The sequence below is a fragment of the Lipophrys pholis genome (genome assembly GCF_963383615.2).
Source record: "Lipophrys pholis genome assembly, chromosome: 5".
NCBI lineage: Eukaryota > Metazoa > Chordata > Actinopteri > Blenniiformes > Blenniidae > Lipophrys > Lipophrys pholis.
Window position 1 is genome coordinate 29,910,241 of NC_137628.1, and position 19,132 is coordinate 29,929,372.

The 19,132-nt window shown below is 42.5% G+C and overlaps 2 protein-coding genes across 7 annotated transcripts; one reads left to right on the forward strand and one right to left on the reverse strand.

The window, feature by feature from the left end:
• The first annotated feature begins 886 nt into the window (after nucleotides 1-886).
• LOC308109669 (uncharacterized protein) lies at nucleotides 887-3,887 on the forward strand. Of its 3 annotated transcripts, none has more exons than XM_080463396.1 (4): nucleotides 887-1,176; nucleotides 1,267-1,363; nucleotides 2,444-2,709; nucleotides 3,210-3,887. In XM_080463396.1, the coding sequence occupies exons 1-3, from the start codon at nucleotides 1,092-1,094 to the stop codon at nucleotides 2,700-2,702; spliced, it is 441 nt and encodes a 146-aa protein (XP_080319522.1). In that variant the 5' UTR covers nucleotides 887-1,091; the 3' UTR covers nucleotides 2,703-2,709; nucleotides 3,210-3,887. The 3 variants fall into 3 exon arrangements, with proteins under 3 accessions (XP_080319522.1, XP_080319521.1, XP_080319520.1); XM_080463395.1 differs by having other exon boundaries at nucleotides 2,324-2,709; nucleotides 3,210-3,886; XM_080463394.1 differs by having other exon boundaries at nucleotides 2,324-3,887.
• On the reverse strand, nucleotides 3,472-19,028 carry xpnpep1 (X-prolyl aminopeptidase (aminopeptidase P) 1, soluble). 4 transcript variants are annotated; one of them, XM_080463391.1, is made up of 20 exons: nucleotides 18,748-19,028; nucleotides 16,662-16,786; nucleotides 16,248-16,311; nucleotides 15,495-15,599; nucleotides 13,767-13,859; nucleotides 13,342-13,485; nucleotides 12,996-13,091; nucleotides 10,725-10,806; nucleotides 9,565-9,775; nucleotides 7,742-7,831; nucleotides 7,587-7,637; nucleotides 7,220-7,278; nucleotides 6,414-6,491; nucleotides 6,261-6,332; nucleotides 6,086-6,146; nucleotides 5,047-5,116; nucleotides 4,681-4,854; nucleotides 4,283-4,359; nucleotides 3,960-4,058; nucleotides 3,472-3,765 (listed from the first exon to the last, which is right to left on the reverse strand). In XM_080463391.1, the coding sequence occupies exons 2-20, from the start codon at nucleotides 16,776-16,778 to the stop codon at nucleotides 3,646-3,648; spliced, it is 1,863 nt and encodes a 620-aa protein (XP_080319517.1). In that variant the 5' UTR covers nucleotides 16,779-16,786; nucleotides 18,748-19,028; the 3' UTR covers nucleotides 3,472-3,645. The 4 variants fall into 4 exon arrangements, with proteins under 4 accessions (XP_080319517.1, XP_080319518.1, XP_080319519.1 ...); XM_080463392.1 differs by having other exon boundaries at nucleotides 18,527-18,867; XM_080463393.1 differs by having other exon boundaries at nucleotides 18,633-18,859.
• Between the last annotated feature and the right edge of the window lie 104 nt (nucleotides 19,029-19,132).

The following is a 19,132-nucleotide window of genomic DNA, read 5'->3' on the forward strand; positions in this document are numbered from 1 at the left end:
ATTTTATACAATTCGGGATAATAGGTCTTGAGAAAAATTGGTAAAATATGTACATAGAAACCAATAAATAAACGGAGACAAAAACCTTCTCACCCAACTTGGTTGGCGAAGGAAACAAAATGCAGGTTTTGGAGTTGCCTCGTCAAAATCCAAACCTGAATCCGGCTGAGATGCGACAGCTTGACTTCATTCGGACCATTTGTGCTTGAAAACGCTCCAATGTGGCTGAATTGTGTGACAAATATGCACATAAACAAAATAATAAAAAAAGCAATCAAGAATGGGGCAAATATGCAAAAATGTTCAGATGCCAACATAAAAGTATTAATTGTCATTGTTATAAAGTGAAAATGTAATGCAAATTTATGTTCAACTGAAAGTTTTACAGGGATATTTCTCTTACGTCCACGGTACATAAAGTTGTGATGGAACATGAGTAAGATCTTTATGTTTCTAAGAACAGAATAAGGGTTGAGAGAAAAGAGTGACGTCAACCATTTATGTTCTATATCACTTTATCCAACTTTACAAACTAACTATAGGAGCAGCATTACAAACTGCTTGTAGAGAATCAGCAGGTCTGGAGCAACAAACTCTCCCTTTAACTACTTTTAAACTACTTTTGTTCTTCATCGGAGAAACTAACACCCTTATCTGTTGTCGTGGATTAATCCACCTTTAGTCTCCTCACCATTCATTTGTTTAATTTTTGCCTCCAGATTTAGATAAATCACATTTCATTTGAGTTTGGTTGGAAGCTGGAAACATGCGAAGAGTTTATTAACAGTACTGTAGTCTCTCTCTCTCTCTCTCTCTCTCTCTCTCTCTCTCTCTCTCTCTCTCTCTCTCTCCCTCTCTCTCTCTCTCTCTCTCTCTCTCTCTCTCTCTCTCGGAGCTGAACAGAATAATGAGCAGTAAACAAGTGGCGTAGCAGAGAGGCTTCCAACTCAAAATAAGGGGCTGACAAAAGAGAGGAGTGTCTCCACGGCGACTGAGTCAAGCTGTTTGAGTCACATTGTTCCTCCCGACCCAGCGAGAGGCCACTCGGAGCTCAGCCTGGACTTTCTGCTCCCGATGCCAATGGCAGCAAGATGAGTGGAGGCCAACAGAACCCAGCTCTGAATGGCACCGGGGCCCTGGGCCTGCAGGACCAGGAGACGGACACCGCCCTGCTTGGTGAGTAAAACCTCTGTATTCACTTGGAATATATATACTCTTCACATACTCTCACTTTGGCGGTTTTCCTGCGTGTTCTCCGTCATCCAGGGTTCAGAGTGTTTAACATCGTCATGATCAGCCTGGCCTCGTGCGTCCTGACCGTCACTGCCCTGTACTGCGTCACCGCCTGCTACAACCGCACCAGGTGAGCTGCACACCACCACAAGCCTGAACATCATCCAAGGGACCCTTTTCATAGAAGTTACTAGTTACTAAATCATACTTCCAGTACGCTGTAATGACACTGAATCACCCGAGGTGTTCCACAAGGTTCAGTTTTGGGACCAAACTCATTATAAGTTGTTACATTTGCTGACGACACAAATTTACTTTGTTCAGGAAATTATCCTGAAAGAATCATACAAAAAAAACGTTCAAAACTTGAAAGAAATGGTTTGCTATTACTCATATCATATCAATAAATAAAACAAAAATTCTTGGTGTTTTGATCGAGGTGCCACCATTAGAGATGATTTAAAACAGTATATGAAACTCCATTTTTAGTAGTGATTGTAGAATAAAAACTGTGCTGGAAGCATCATATAGAATATACAGTATATTCAGTCGCTATGCCATGTACTGTTTGTCGTACTGGGCTTGAGATTTCAGGAAACGTGTATAAAACTAACATAGAATCAACAACCAAACTACAGAAAAGAGCTATTGTTGATATATACTGTATGTATAGGAAGTACTTTGAGCCATAGTTTCATATGTAAGTTATCTGCAGCAGATCGTTAAGTCGTCATCTTTGTGGACAAAACATCCAGATGTTGCCTCCAGTTTCCAAACCACTGATGAAAGGAGTATTTCTCTCCTCCTGTGACTGGTCATAGAGACGATGGGTGTTCCTGTCAAAGCTTTGGATGATTTCCTATTGCAGGATTTCCACTTTAGACGTGAGCAGAATCGTCAGCTTTATAAAGTGTTTCTGCACACAGTTAAATCTAAAGAACCTGGCAACAAGCTACGCCTCACAGTCAGGTATGTTTGGATAAGGTGACGTCCATCACCTGCAGACTTTAAGTCTTTTAAGGACAGGATTTGACTCCTCTGCTCCTGTAAATGGTAAAACTGTTTAAAATCTGCTGCTTTCCTTCACCAGGCAGTCCAAGAGAGCCTTTGTGTACGAGAGCGCCGTGAGCGGCGGCGAGCCGGCGGACCCCGTGTCGGTCAGAGCAGTGAAGAGGTCGACCAGCTTCATCAACCCTCTGGCGTTTTTCAGAAAGCCGGAGGGAGCGAAGGACAACTCCAGGATCTATTACATCTACAGCAACCCGCTGCCTGTGGGCCTGAAGGAGGGCGAGGAGGAGGAGCGAGGCCTTAAGGCCACGGAGAGCGAGCAGGAGCACGCCACGCCGCCGGGGCCGCCGTCCTTCCAGGAGCACGCCACGCCGCCGGGGCCGCCGTCCTTCCAGGAGTACGCGAAGGACCCCGGCAGTGGCGTCGTCCTGGAGCCGCCCATATTCTACATGCAGCTGTAGAAGGAAGGTTAGTTCTAGACATTTTGACCACCTGTATATTTATGAATCACCGTTTAACATATTTACAGCCTCAGTGTTTCCCCTTTTTTCTTTTTGGACCAAACCAACGGAAAAAAGTTTATATTTTTATCAAATAAAGCATCATTTGTATAATTTTTGTCGTGAACATTCTAAAACATATGCATGTAGATTTATTATGTTTTAACTTGAACTCCTGAAAGAATATAAATTCCAATATTTAGAAGACTGTCGTTAAGCGAACTTCTTGAAACTCAATTTCTAAGTGATCTCATGTTATCGTGGGAAACGTCAACGCAGGCCTGGAAACAACGATAAATGTCAAAATCCTGGAATCTGAATGGAAAACATGAAGTGTGGAAGATGTGCGCATTCAGTTCATAAGGGTCGTATCAACAGAAAGTTTTATTTAAATGGATGTCTCATGTAAACATAACAATGAAAACTGTATTAAAACTGGTAAAAATCAATGTTCTGATGTGACCAAAGTGTTTCAGAACCTCTGGGTCCTGGAAAGCCCCGGTGGGACCCGAGGCTTGGTCCCAGCCGTCAAGACGTTTTCTCAAGGCTCAAGCAGATCAGAAAAACTGCTGAGTCAACTTTGTATCCAGAACACTGTCCTATGTTGTCCTCCCAAATTAAAAAGTGTAAAACAACTTTAAAAACCTCACTGATGGACTAACCAAACTCAAATTGATGGCGAAACTATTGGACAGCTGATTGCTTTGAGACACGAGGGAAGACACACGAGGACGGTTCTTCATTTGCCATGATCTTTATTAAAACTGCTGATGCATTTGTTTTTACAAAAGAAGCCGAGTGCGAGACACAGAAAAAGATGAGGCCAGATCATGATGATTATCACAGCAGAGCGATCAACAACACTCCCCTGCAAAGAGATGAGCCGTTTGCTGAGAGGCGGCGCTCAGACGAGGGACTGCGTCTCTCTGATCAGCCACGCCATCGCCTCCTTCCTCCCCTGCCGCTCCAGCTCCGCCCCCACCACCTCCCGACACTTCCTGTGGTACTCGTTCACCCAGTCGCGCTGCGGGACGCAGAAAACCAGGAAGACATAAAAACACTGCGACGTGTCGATGAAGCAGGCTGCTTCTCATTTGTTCCTGTAAATAAATGTTGATTTTATCCACAATAAAAATGTTCCAGATGAATGAAACATGTCAAGAGTGAACTTGTGTCGAGTTAAAAATGGTAAATCGGATCTTGCTGGATGTTCCTGACCTCCTTCTCGGTGAGCAGCTCCGTGTCAATCATCTTAACCTGGATGGGAACCAGAGTCAGAGGCTCGAACGTCAGGCTGCCTCTGTTCCTATAGTTGTACTGAAAAAAGGGAAACCAACAATGAAAGACTCACCGCTTTTCTCCTCTTCGTAACTGTAGAACAGCGGTGAGCTAAAATCTCCGAGCTGAAAGCCGCTCAGGGAAACTCACATCCCAAAGTGCATCATAACTTGTTGATAATGGGAAAACTTATTCCAACAGTCATGAGACTCGAAAACGTCTTCAACCCTTCGCCCACTTGGTTTCTCAGTATTGATACTCACTTTGGGCTTAGCTGGTACAACAAGAACCACATTTTCGAGGCGAATGCCAAAAGATCCATCTTCATAGTACCCGGGTTCTGGACAGACGACACGGGAAAACAAAAAGGAGTTTAATGGAGCAGCAAAGTTAAAAACTACTTTCCTTTGGCGGCTTGCATGCAGCCTGTATCTATTGAGCCGTTTAAAGAGTATTCCTTAAAGTACCAGAAGAAGTGAAGTTTTTAATCCATTGTCACAATAAAGGAAATCACTTTTCTTCTCTTCTGTTTTGAGGTTAAAAGAAGGAAGAGACGCTGCAGTGGTACGAGAAGCAAAATGTTATTTGTTCATGTTTACACGCTCCATCATACAGATGAGTCTCGTTCTGGTAACACCCCCCCGCTGCCCCCCTGCCGTACCGTCACTAACGATCATGCCGGCCTCCAGCGGCTCGTCGGCGAAGGTTTTGTAGCTGATGCCGCAGGGCCCCTCGTGGACGTTGAGGAAGCAGCCGACTCCGTGGCCGGTACCGTGGAGGTAGTCCAGCCCGGACTCCCACAGCGCCGCACGGGCAAACGAATCCAGCAGGTGGCCTGGCGAGAGGACCGAGGTTCATATGAAACTAAACAACCGAAGAATAGTCTAAAAGTTATTTCATCTCGACTAAACGCTCCCCAGAACTCCTCTTGAGGAGGTTAAAATAAACTGATTGGCCTTCATGAGATGAAAGATAAAGTTCTCTGTCGCCTCCCGTCGTTGATTCATCAGCACACGAGGGGCCGCACCTTTTGTTCCATTGGGGAAAATGGCAGCGCTGACTGCTATGTGTCCCTTCAGTACGTAGGTGAAACATTCCTGAGGAGAGAAAAACAGAATGAATTCAGTGTCAACATACTAGGTTACATATGTACCAACACCAACGACATGAAAACAAATCCCACCTCGATCAGGGTCAAATGGTCATAATTTAAACATACAAAATGTTTTTCATTGTTGATTTAAAACATTTATGACTCAAGTTGAACTTGTTGGTATGACTGGCGCGACAGTCGTCACAATTCTCCAGGAGCTGGAACCTCAAACTCTCGGCTTACGCTGCACAACAATGTCGAGAGAAATCTGCCGCTGCGACACGCCGCTCCTATTTCCACATTCAAAGTCTGATATTTAATTCTATTGTTTTCTAAGTTCAGGGCCACGGCTGGTTCTCACTAGAGTCTGATGGAGAAACAAATAAAAGATTAAAAGGCAGACATTAACACCCACCTCTGACTGTAAAAAAGATGTATGTTATTATGTATGTCTGTATGTTTTTACTTAGAAAGCCATGACCTGAGGTTATGACAGGGCTGTGTGCTGGATGACTCGGTTTCAGTGAGAATATTGGTCATAATGGAAACCTGAGTCCCAGAACCGACCAGCAGACAGTCGTTCATTTTAGATTAAATGACTCATATTATCAGCTTCCTATCATCCACGTGGTCTTGCTCGTCTAAAAACCTCCTATTCAAAGTTTCTAGCTTCTCCCTGATTTTCCTCCATTTGAATATTGGATCATAGGAGCTGCATTCAGAATCTGCTGTGTCTGTGTGAGCTGGACTGGCTCCGCCCACACATGCCCATCTTGGGAAGACTGAGATTAAAAATGTGTGACACAGCAGTGAATGCAAGCTACTGAATGTAAATCCCCTCGGCTGTTGGCGGCACACACTGAGGGCGAGTGTGTGGAAACATCGTGTGTTGTGAGTATCGACGCATCGCAAACGTGAAGTCAAAAGAGTTTTTGGGTTGAACTGACATGAAAACATGAATCTGCCGACGTACCTTCTCAAAAGCAGACGGCGTCCCAAAGTGCATGGTGCGTGTGACGTCTGTGGTTCCGTCACTGCCACACACAGATTATAGAAACGGGTTCATGTATGAACAGCACGAAGACGTGCAAGCAGCACCGACACGCGACGCGCTGATTTGTTATCTTCATGCAAATGACGTAACTTACATGTATTGTGCTCCAGAGTCGATCAGGTAAACTTCATTCATGGTGAGGGTTCTGTTGGTTTCGGGCAGCGGTCTACAAGAGAAGCAGAGGAGGAGGCATTGCACAGATCCAAACAAAACTCACACCCGGTTAACTTGTGTTCCGCTGACTGACCTGTAATGTATGATCGCTCCGTTGGGACCAACGCTGGAGATTGTGGGGAAACTGAGACCAACAAAGTCTTTCTGTTGACTGAAAAAGACAAAATGTGGCAGAAAACGGTGAGACACACGCGGGCAGCCATCTTTGATCAGTGTTTCAGATTATTTAGTGTGACTGCAGGAATAAAGAAGTAAAGCATTTAGACACGTATTCCATCAGGCAGTTCAGCCTTGAATGATTTACTCCACTTAAACTCAAGTGAGAATGATTTGGGGATGAGCAGAGCTGCAAAGTGTGGTGGAACAACTTTTCTGGCACATTTGAGCTCTCATGGCTCGTTACACCACCAGTTCCATTCACTCATTCACACAAAGGCTGCCATGCTTGGGTTGGAGCAATCTGGGGCGAGGTCGGGGATCCAACCCAAAACCTTGTGATTGGACGATGGCCTGCTTTACCGCCTGAGCCCTATCGCTCCTTTATAACTTGTGGAAAACCTCCAGATGACAAAAAGCTGCTGATGAGGTTATTATTTGTGTTGGCTGGCAGTTTAACTTCATTTCTATCTGTTCTATATTACAGGATTATTGGTATATTTCACTTGAAGAGGGGAAACTGTCAGATAAGAAATACTGTCCAGGCTCTTCCATGTCCAGTAGGGGGCAGTAGAACTCCACAGGAGGGATTACACCAAACCACAGTCCTCCAACTCATTCATTCCAGCAGGAGCGATGACATGAATTTAAACTGGATGAACTTGTAATCCAAATAAAAAAAGAAAAACAAACAAGACAGTTAATAAGAAACCAAAGACACACCTGCGAAATTCTTCAGCTTTATCGGCCGCTGAGATCTCGGTCACGGTGCCTTTCGGTATCTGCAAACAACAACCAGAAACCATGATCAGGCATCTGACCGGTTTACACAGGTTCACCACACAAAATGAGTTTTTCTTTCCAAAATATAAAAATACTGAATCACTAGTAAGACGCTTCACCAGTAAAATGGGAATGATCATAACCCTGCATGGCAAACATGAAAGCTGAATGAACAGAGGGGCCAGGCTTATGAAATAATAAAAGATTATATAAATATTGATTTTCATTCATTACCCATATATCCTTGTTTTACGTCTAACAGGGAACTCATCCAGACATTCCCATCTAACTAAACCAAGAAAATTACCTCCTTTTCCAACCAGGCGAAGAGCTCACAGAGAGCGACCGCGTCCTTGATCTGTTGGTAAAAACACAGCATGTCAGGCATGTGATGTTTTTATAAAGAGCCTCAAGTTTCCGAAGCAAAGAGCACTTGAGATTTTAAGGATCAGAGCTTCTTACGTGGGCCATTTTCATGCCTTGAATCTCAGTGCCGTTCTTCACCGCCTTGGCGAGGCAGAGAGGGGTGTAGGGGATTGGAGTCCTGTGGATCTGCAGAAACAAACATCTACACGGTCAGAAATAGCAGATTCATTCAGACGGAGATTTGAATAATAATAAAAACTTTCTCAAAATAAAAAATAAATACATCCCAAAGTGCTCAAAGGACATTAAAATCCAGTAAATGTGACACATAAGTCTTTTATGGACAGACATAAAAGACTTTCTGTCGCTAGAATTCTGCTTCAGGAGCGTTTTAGAAGTAGAAACAAAGTTGGCGAGAGCGGCTGTGCATCGCAAACTGAGAGAGTCACAGAAAGTATACAACCAGATAAAAAGATTTAGTCTGGGTTAATCACTAAAGAACACAGAATTAATGTGGATCATCGTAATGCCTCTCGGCCTTGGTATTGTCGGAGCTTATAGATGGTTGCATTGGGTTTATACAAAGAAAGACTATTGAAAGAGAAGAATCCCTTTGGTTTAATGAGGCATGTGAAGGCTGGTTACAGCTGCCAGACTCACACAACACAGACAACCAGTGTGTTTTAGTACCTTAAGCAGGTGAGACAAAGGTATTTATTGTAAACTATTTAAAATTTTCTGCCTACAAATGACCCCGACACCTCAGCGTCTGAGGCAGGAAGCTGTCCGGGGAGGATAAAGTCTCAAACACAAGCTGTGAGGAGCAACAAAGAAAACCTCTGGTCTCCTGTCCAGAGAGGCTCTTCGACAATCTGCACTAAGAGGAATCATTCATTCATTTTCTTCCGCTTATCCGTTTCCGGGTCGCGGGGTTGACAGTCTGAGCACCGTCATCCAGAACACAAAGCACCGATTAAGAACCTTCCTGCAGGTGGTGAGCCCACGGGAAGGTGACGCCCGGCGTGGTACACGAACCCACTACCCCTGAGATTGTGAGTCTCATGCTCTACCAACTGAGCTAGCCGGCGGAATAAGAAGAATCATATGGAAAAATTAATAATCATAATTTGTTTAACTTAAAAAAAAAAAACTATTTATGTTTTTAAACCTACGAATGCTGCGTCTTAAAGTAAACCAACTACATTTGTATGCCAAATGCAAAAAGATCTGTTAAAAATATAAAACTGAAAAACTACATTACTTTGTTTTTATTGTAAAATATGACATTCATTAAATCAAGCTGCCATATATTATATTCATTTATGTTTTCATTGATCTAATTGAATGTTATTTTTGAAAATCAAGTCATATAATCAAATAGTTAACTTTCCCATCCCTTTAAAATCAATACTATGAAAAGAAATGTTTTAGATTTTTCTTTTAATACACTACTTTAAAAATGGATGACTTGTTTATTTTTTTTTTCCGACTGCCAAATACGTCAATAACTAACAGCAAAAGTTGATTTGCATTCCTATTTTTGCGCTGGATCATCTATGTATTGAAAAAAGTCACGGCTCACGAATGAAGCCTGGACGTCAGAAAAGGTTTTAATAGAAAAGAAAGATGATCTAAATTGTTGTCAATGAGCTTTTCTTTTACTCACTTGTAAAATGCAAGTTTATACATTTTCCTTGTTTAACATAATGCAAATATAACCACTTCTTACGTTTATATAAACAATGAAAACTAATATGACATAAACTGCAAAATGTGTTGTTTCTACTGACGTGATCATGGAAAAGTTAAGACTGACAGGAGATTTAATGTCTTATTTCCTGGGCATGAAGAAGCAAAAAGCAAAGCACAGCAGCGCAGAGCCCCGTCATGAAGTGAAGTATTCCCTTTGGCTCCCTCACCTTGGGGATGACCTGTGTGAGGGCACAACTGGCCTTGTCACAGATCCACACTTTGTCTTTGGGGCCGAGCGCGGCGCAGACGGCCTGCAGCTCGGTGTACACCGACTCGTACGGGAACATCTGCACGCTCAGCTCCGGCTTGCTGGGGGAGTCCAGCTGCAGATGTTGCCTCAGTGCCGGGTCACGCAGACGCTTCAGGTCCACAAATAACCTGCAGGCCGAGACGAGGGAGTTGTTGAGTGAAAAATGTACCTCTGGTCTGAGTTTTGATGCACAGAAAACAAACACACTTCACTCATGTCTGAAAATAAAGGAAGTAAATCAAACTTTGCAGCTGATTTAGGAGTGAACATTAGTAAACATCCTGCAAGTCAATAAATACAGAAGTTACCATCACTGGAGACCATGAAAACATATTTACAACACCTATGTTTTATTCAAAAATGTTTCTATTCAAAAGAAGACCTACGTCTGGAATCAGCTGCTTTTAATGATGTTTTAAAATCTGTAATAAAATACATTTATGTTGTTTCATGTTTCTGAAACAAAACTTATTTTTTAGGGATTTGTCAGAGAAAAACATTTATTTATACAATAGCAAAAATAGAACAGTCTGAAAATAAAATATTTGTGTTGGAAAAGTTCAATAATAACTGCTATATGTATTTACAAGGCTGTGATATAAAGTGCCTTTTTTATTTACTTAACAAATCACATAAGAATCCTTCTTCTCATTTATATCCTTGGAAAATAAATAAACGAATAAATAAACAAAGACATAAATGAATAAAATAACAGATAAATAGATAGATAGACATATCGGTGTATCACCTTAAAACATCAAATACTTCTGAAGTGTTACTGAACACAATATTAACACATTACTTTTTATATATCCAACTAATTTCTATTTGATCAAATAGACTTTGGAATAATTGTAAAAATAAACTTTCTTTAGAGAATGAAGAATAAATAGATTTCAAATCCAAAGGGTAGCGCTTTGAATATTACTGGGATCAGTACCATAATAATACTGGTTATGTCCTTTCATAAATCCTCTGCAGGAATAACTGTGTGTAGTACTTGAACAAGCACTAAGTACTTGAAAACGTTGCTGGTGTCTAACCAGTGGGCGGATGCATCGAGCTGCATGACTTTACCTTATTGTGTTCATCCCCACGATGGTGTAGCCAAAGAAGACGGGGTTGTACTCGATATCTGCACCACGGAGGTTAAAAAGCCCTGAGAATTAAAAAAAAAATGAACAGAACTTCATTAAATTGACAAATACTTGTCAGTAAAACATTTCTACTATAGAATTAGAGTATTTGTTTTCATTCTACTCAGATACTTACATTCATCATGCCAACAATGAAAACAATACAGATAAACTCGGGAGCGAATCCCCTGATCTCCTCATCGACTCCGAGAGACGCTGCCTGATGGCAATCAGGACCAGATTACTCCAATTAACACAAACTCTCAGACTGAACAATCAGAGCTCATCAGGACGGGTGAACGAGGTGCTCAAACAGGCATCTCCAGGGATGCCTGTGTATCCTGGGTCCTTGGATCGTGATCGAGTGTCAAGACAGTCTTACGTCACACATAAAGGTGAAGTTACTGCTTGTTGTATTTCATTCACCTCCGTTCACACAGAAGAACAGGAGCTGCTCAAACTAAGTAAACAAACACAAGAATCACCAAAGATTCAGTCATAAAGATGTTTTCAGTCTGAGAACTCCTGAGTCTTTATGTTCTGCATGAAGCTAAACCTGAGAGACATCCTCTCTAGAGTTAAACCATGAAACATCTTTTCTTTCCTGAACATTTGTCTCCTTCTTTGTCGTACTTATTGAAAGAACAATGAGTCATATTCATGTTCAGGGGCCACGCACACTCTGGGTGCGTCCTAATAGTCCCTCCTATCTCCTTTCCTGTCTACTTCTCCTTAACCCCTGAAGTGTTTAAGTGGCAGCCATGATAAGGAGAGTTGGAATTCTCAGTAAGTTAAGGAAAGGAGGCTCAATGCTTCCTTTAGAACCTCCTTTAGCCTAGGAACCACTGATGCTTCCTTTAGAACCTTCTTTAGCCTAGGAACCACTGATGCTTCCTTTAGAACCTTCTTTAGCCTAGGAACCACTGATGCTTCCTTTAGAACCTCCTTTAGCCTAGGAACCACTGATGCTTCCTTTAGAACCTCCTTTAGCCTAGGAACCACTGATGCTTCCTTTACCAAACGAGACCAGCTCATGTTCCCCCACAATTCCTTGCGACGACAACATTTAAAGGGACCCGCTCATCGGAGCGTTCAGGGAAACTCAGGATGACTGAAAAAGGAGCAGATCATGTAAGTTACCAAAGCAATAATCTGCCTAGAACAACTTGAAATCATCTAGAACCCAGATTCCAACGAGGAATGTTCTGGATGTTGTAGAACCAACACAGTAAAGTCCAGTTTTAGTGCAGCCTCTTCTCACTCTGATTGGTTCTTTATTCACCTGGCGGCCGTTTCCCTTTAGTTCCTCTTTTCCTTTGATTTACATTCAAACCTTCAGATATTTGACATCAGAGGTTAGAACCTCAGGGGAAAGTGAGAGGAACCACCTTTATGACATTTGTAGTTTTTTCACCCCGGCAGACGTCACTAACCTTCACCGCCGTCGGATTATTATTACGCCACCTAGTGGAAGTGCGGTCGGATTGTCAAAACAACATGGTCGCGTTTCCCTAACGCCTTTAGGAAGTCTCCTAACACCTTTACATTAAGGAAAAGTGGATAGGAAAGGAGAGAGGAGGTACTATGAGGACGCATCCCCAGCCTGTTTTCAAATGGGGCGGGGCGGCAAAAAGATGGCATGTTAACCTAAAAATAATAACTTTTTTTGTGCAACGACGAATGAGTACGTCACAAACATGTTCTTGAACATTCTGATATCATTTTGAAAACAATCGCTGTAAACCCAAGAAGCTGAGGAATGTTGAAAATGCTGCAGGTTGTATTCCAGGCCACTCCAGGCTATTCCAGGGTGGTGCGTTCTCTGTAAAACAGCATGACGAAAACACTCCTTTTAGTTATCACCATGATGTCTGCTTCTCGGCGTCGTTAAAGGTAATAAATGTGGGCAGCACAAGCAGAAGGAATACGTTATTGTCATTCTACTCACGTAGGCGGCGAAATACTGCTAAATACTACGTGATCCACAAAAGTAGCCTTCTCAAATGAATACAGTGATGAGGAGCAGGAGCGTTTCAAAAACGACGACTCAAAAAACTGACATAGCGCAACAGAAATGTACCGTTTTCACTGTAAATAGGTACTTAGAGTGTGAGCTCATCTTTAGGGCCATCCAACGCTCTGGGAGGTTTACGTGTTTCAATACCAAACAGTCCCGTCCGGTGAGTTTTAATTCCGATGAAAATGAACATACACGCGATCTCGTCCAACGCTGTCGCAACAAACCAGGTGATTTTCCGCTCAGTCATCTTGGCTCGCAGCGCAGTGATCTTGTCGTGCCAGGAAACACCTGCAGACAGTAATATCATGGTAGAACTGGTTACAGTATAATGAAACCTTTGTTTTCAAAACACAAAACCAAATGGACAAAGCAATCCAAACGAGGGGTTAATCCTGCAGGACTACATGCCATGAATGCAAGAGAGAAATAAACTTTCACAATAAGCTGATGACAGATAAGATTTTTTTTTTTTTTTACTTTCTTGCGAACAAAAGCTTAATTGCTCTTTACTATAAAAATATTTCATTGCTGTACTCACCAGTGTACTCTACGCCCAAGGTCCGCAGTTGTGTACTGGGTCTTTCTGGGCGATCGGTCCAGACAACGTCGATCAGGTTATCCTGCAGCGCCACAAGAGAGTGGCCAGCACTGGTCAGGGCCTTGGACATATTCTTCCACTGGTCTGAAACAAAGTGAAAGCAGAAGATGCACGAAAAGTTGGAGGAGTTTCAAGTCTGAGGAGACGACTCTGCAAAAGCAGCATCACAGTACAAAGGCATCAAGCATAAAGTTGAGTTTTCAATAGGATAACACCAGACAGTTGTTCTCTATGTTGTTCATTTCAAAAGAGCAAAATACACAGAAATACTTTTAAATACAATCTGATTTATAGTCTTTCTGGCAAATCTGTGACAGCTGGCTCACTGCGCTGCACAGGTTAAGGTTTATGGTGCTTTCACCTACCAGCAGCAATGATCCACGGATCCACTCCCACTCTGGAGTTCTCAGGCAGGACGCTGATCAGCCAGTCCTCCTGAGAGGGGGTCTCCTTCAGTCCTAGCATTATTAAAAAAACAAAACAATGCGTAAGGCTTTGACAACATATACCGTATGAGATGTAGAGCACATGAAGAAAGAACAAAGCTCTCTAATAATTGGGGGCCTCCCCTCCAAACATTTTGAAAAAATAGACCTTAAATGGTGTATTGTGGACTACTAACTACTACACTGTGGACTACTAACTACTACCGGTACACTGTGGACTGTGGACTACTAACTACTACACTGTGGACTACTAACTACTACAATGTGGACTATTAACTACTACACTGTGGACTACTAACTACTACACTGTGGACTACTAACTACTACACTGTGGACTACCAACTACTACACTGTGGACTGTGGACTACTAACTACTACACTGTGGACTATTAACTACTACACTGTGGACTACTAACTACTACACTGTGGACTATGAACTACTACACTGTGGACTACTAACGACTACACTGTGGACTACTAACTACTACACTGTGGACTACTAACTACTACACTGTGGACTACTAACTACTACATTGTGACATGTGACAAATTGTAGGATCCGTTGATATTGAACAAACCAAACACCAAATATGTTATGGAAGAAATATACTTATTTAAAACCAATATAAAGTTGTATACAGTATATTTACATATATACACATGTATAGAACATATACAAAGATGAATACAAAATAAATACTAAATAAAATGTCAGTACGGGGACCACATACAGTCCAGTTTCATATTGAGTGGCATAACTGGTAAAATATTGCCGTAATACCCTTTAACTTCACACACAATTTACACACAGTGTATGTGATAAAACTGTCTATAATTTAGCAAGATCAAACAATTACTACTTAAAATGACTCCAATCTCAATATAAAGGCTATTTTAATGAATCATTATGGTGCAAAATAGAGTGAAATATCAACAATAAAACCCTCCTATAAATCCTACATAAGCACCTTGCTTGGTGGGTTTTGGGGCCAGATTGGGGCTTTTTGTGGGCCGGTTGTGGTCCACGGGCCTGATGGTCGACTCCCCTGGTGTGAAGTGAAAGTGAATCTTAAGAGGAGTCACAGCAGCACTGAGCTGCAGGGAGGCCGTCTGCTGTCACTCATTAACATGTGAGGATTCGTCTGGTCACACCCCGAGACCTGCACTGCGCACTGCGCGTCTATTAGGAACTGTACGGTAGATGTATTCTAATGAATTTAACTTATTCATGTCCCTGTAATCCTGTTAAATGCAGATTAAAAAACGTAATGTTTTTCAAAAGTACATATAGTATAACTGGCTCATTTTACCATTTCAGTCAATAAAGCAACATACTTCCCTTTGGCTGAGATAATCAAAACCACCCGCTGGCAGTGATTACACACCAATAACTATTTCCATCCCTCCAAGTGTTACATCACAATGTAGCTGAATTAGGCCTCATCACCTGTGTTTAACAGTGTTTGTGTATATCTACTAACTACACATGTTATTGGACTGTGGGAGAAGACCAGTGGAGCTGGTCAAAGCTGCATGGAAACCATAGAAACTCTCCACACAAAGGCCCCCCGACCAGGGACATTCTCTCTGTGAGGCGGGAGCGCTGACCACTACACTACCGTGCAGAAACATCTTGTCAGACATTACCCATTTTCATGAGGAACCAGTTGTTGTCCATCTGCTGGCTGGCCTGGAGGAAATATCGGCCATCGGTCCACATGGCAGCGTGCTGCTCTGTGATGATGGCAGTGCCTGCACAACACACACAAACACACACAGTTGTGTTTGCTCTGTGGAGAGCTGCTGGGTCAAACTGGGTCTGAAACTCTGTTTTCATGCTGATTATTGCATCATTATTTTAGAATATCGCAGCACTGCCCATCTCAATCACCTGCTGGTGAACGGTCACTCATCTCCAGCGTTCACCATCCACTCCATCACAGGCTGTGGTGATTACACAACAAATACACTGACGTGCAAGATTATAAGATCAAACTCGATTCAGCTAAAATTTTGACACAGAAAGAGCGATGTTTGTAGACTATGCTTTTGACCTGAAACGCACAGTGCATTTATATACAGGCACAAAACCTAAGCTACACAGAAGGAGTCATAAGAAGTTCACTCAGAAGAAGCAACATAGCTGATTGAGTGAAGAGCCAGTTTGTAAAGAGAGAAGTCTCCCTCTGTAATTTCAAACTGCGCCGAGGTTAGCGTGGGAGGGCGTGTGTGCCACAATGTTTGGTTATAAAAGTAGGTCGTCTTGCTCAAACCACTCCCCTTCCAACAAAGTAACACGTTATGTAATGCGATGTTATCTCCTCTTCTCAACTGAAATGCTCGAAGCAAATCAACAGAAATAAAACTGGAAGTTAGGCCTTTCAAACAAGCCACACATACCAGCAGAGCCATTGAATCCACAGATGAATTCCCGTCTGCAGTCACAAGGTGCGATGTATTCGCTCTGAGAGAGATAGACAACGGTAGAAGAAGGAGGGAGAGAGAAAGAGCTTCATTAACAATCAGTGTGAAGTGCCATCAAGACATCAGAAATGTTAAATGCCGCTGTTGCTGCTCTTTTTACATCATGTCTTGAGTATTGAAAAGAAAAGGGGAGGAGCCACAGGCAAAGGACTAATTAATTGCAAAGGTCAGACAAGATGATCAGAAATAAATTAAGTCAAACAAGAGGAGGTGTAGCTGCTGCACCTTTGTGAAACTGTAAATATGTTTTGTTGGATTAAATTCATTGATAGTTTTACTGGTTTATACATGTTAAGAATAGATCATGTATAGATGCACGAGTTGACTCACCTGGTGTGCGTCTCCAGATGGGACAATGTAGGCTTGTATCGGCTCAGAGAAGTATTTACAGTTTCTCATGGCCTGGCGAAGCTGCCTGAGCAGCTCTCCTGTGATCTTTGGAGACATGCTTGTGTCTGAATGGAAAATCAAATCAAATAAATAATAATAAAACAGTTTACATTCACACTGGAATCTTACGTAACTCCCTCTTCACACGTTCAGCCCCATCACTGTGTTATGAAATGCAGTAAACTTAAAAGTTTAAAGTGATTTCTTATGACAGATGCAACAAACACTGTCCTAGATTAGCTTTATTTAACCCTTTCACTGCTGTCCTGTAGCCACGGACAGATTTTTTTTTATCAGGTGTATTATAATCTTACTCATATCTGTAAATCCGTAAACATTTGTGATATTGGGAATTTCATTTTAAAAAGTGAACATAAATAAAGCTTTAAGCCCTGATGCAACTGATTCCAATGACAGATAAGCTTCACAAGCGTGTCACACATTTGTAACATAAGCTTCTCAATACACAGAAAAACCCACAGTACTACCACTTTGACTCCAGAAACAATTAATTTCAGGTTTGTTTCCATAGCACCAAATAAAATGCAGTCATCTCACGACACTTTCCCAGAGGAAAATCCAACGATTCCACTGATCTCAAACATTGACAGTCAACTCATTTTAACCAGAACGCATTGAAACGTATTGTCATTCATTTGTATTCTTTACTCATTACCAATGAATTACCTGACTCTTGAGCAGCCATGTTGACTTCTGATGACTGGAGCAGGTCAGTGACTGACTACAGTCCACCCGACTATAAACGTGGAGCTCAAAGTCACAGTCCACACCTGTGTCTTTCACCTGCTGATCAGGCGAGTGGCACAGCAATCAAGGTTAAATATTAGAAGAGGTGCTGGACGGGCTTAGGCAGGTTTGAATCTCTCCCAACAATCTTTCTGTCTGTCCTTTCCTTTTCTATCCTCCACCTCAAAACTGGTACCAGAACAGAAACCCAACACCTCTGAGCCTGGTTCTGCAGTTTCTTTCCTGTTCAAAGGAAGTTTTACCTTTCCACTGTCTCCTATGCTGGAATAGTTGGGTTTTTCACAGTAAAAGTGCCTTGATGTGACTGTGTTGTATTCGTGCAATAGAAATAAAACTGAAGACGATTCAATTGAAGCAGATGATGTTAATGTCTTTATAATAACAGTGTGTGGTTTCTTAATCCTAATGTACACCAGTTCTGACTGGGTCACATCTCTTCTTTATTTTTTGTGTTTCTGGAAACTATAGAATTATATTGTGTCGTTGTCTGTTCCCAAATTGAAAATTCTGTGAGATTGCTTGCTTTATAGAAGTCTTTTTTTTTTGGTCGATTCATTTCTAATATGGTCGTTTAAAGATATAATGATCAATCTTCACGTAGAGACCTTTTGTGTGACGTGTGCACGTGCTGGACACCTCACGTTGTTTATCTTGCTTGCTGTGTTAATTGTCTAGCGGTCTACCTCGATGTAAAAAACATCGATCAGCCGACCAATCACATTGCAGCATTCCACACTGGCGAGCGCTCCCATTGGCTGGAAGCTCCGCATGCGATTGTTGTTTACAAGTTGGTTTTGGATGAATCTGTTGCTTCCAGTGTCCATTCAGACTAGCTTAGCACATTAGCCACAATGGAATAATGTTTCGTAATGTGACTGTGGAGAAAACAAACTCGCAGACGTTGTGGCGAAGTGAAGCTCGAGTATCTGTTGTCCTGAACAGTCCGGCCGAATCACACAATGATTAACGTTTTCAGAAGTGGGTGTGGTGGCAGCACGCCGGCGAGATACACGTAAAGCTCCCCGCTCATAGCTCACCTTCACGCCTCAAAGTGAGCGGCTGTCCTCTCGCTCTGACACCGGACACTACACCGGAGGACGCAGGCGTGAGAAAACCATCATCTAAAGGCGGTCAACGTCGTACCTGCTGCGTGTCGCCCGTTAGCTCCCCAAACAAACTGCCGCCGCTGGCGGCGGAAGACCCCCTCCACACACGGTTTAAAAAATTAAAATAAAAAAACAAGACACTGAATACACACCCGCTGGGTGATCCCGGAGACTGATTCCTGTGTTAAAAGTGAGAGCTCTTTTCCTGTAGCAGTCGCGGACCTTGTGTTAATTTACAAGGCAGGAGGCTGCCATTTCCACACTGACGTCATGGTCACGTGACCGCGGCTGCTTCCAGTAGGGAGGGAGAGATGGAGACTCGCCTCTCCGTCCGTCAATAATTTATCCTCCGCTCGTATAAACCGCTCAATCACACCGTTATTCTTACCTGAAGGTCAGACTCTACTGGACCGTGTCAGCCGGGCAATGCTGTGTGCTCGCGGACTTCCGGAGCACGCAAGAACGCTTTCGAGCAATTTGCGCATGTGAGAGTTTCTTCAGGATCCATTATCTGCACTGCGCAATCGATGGATCGCG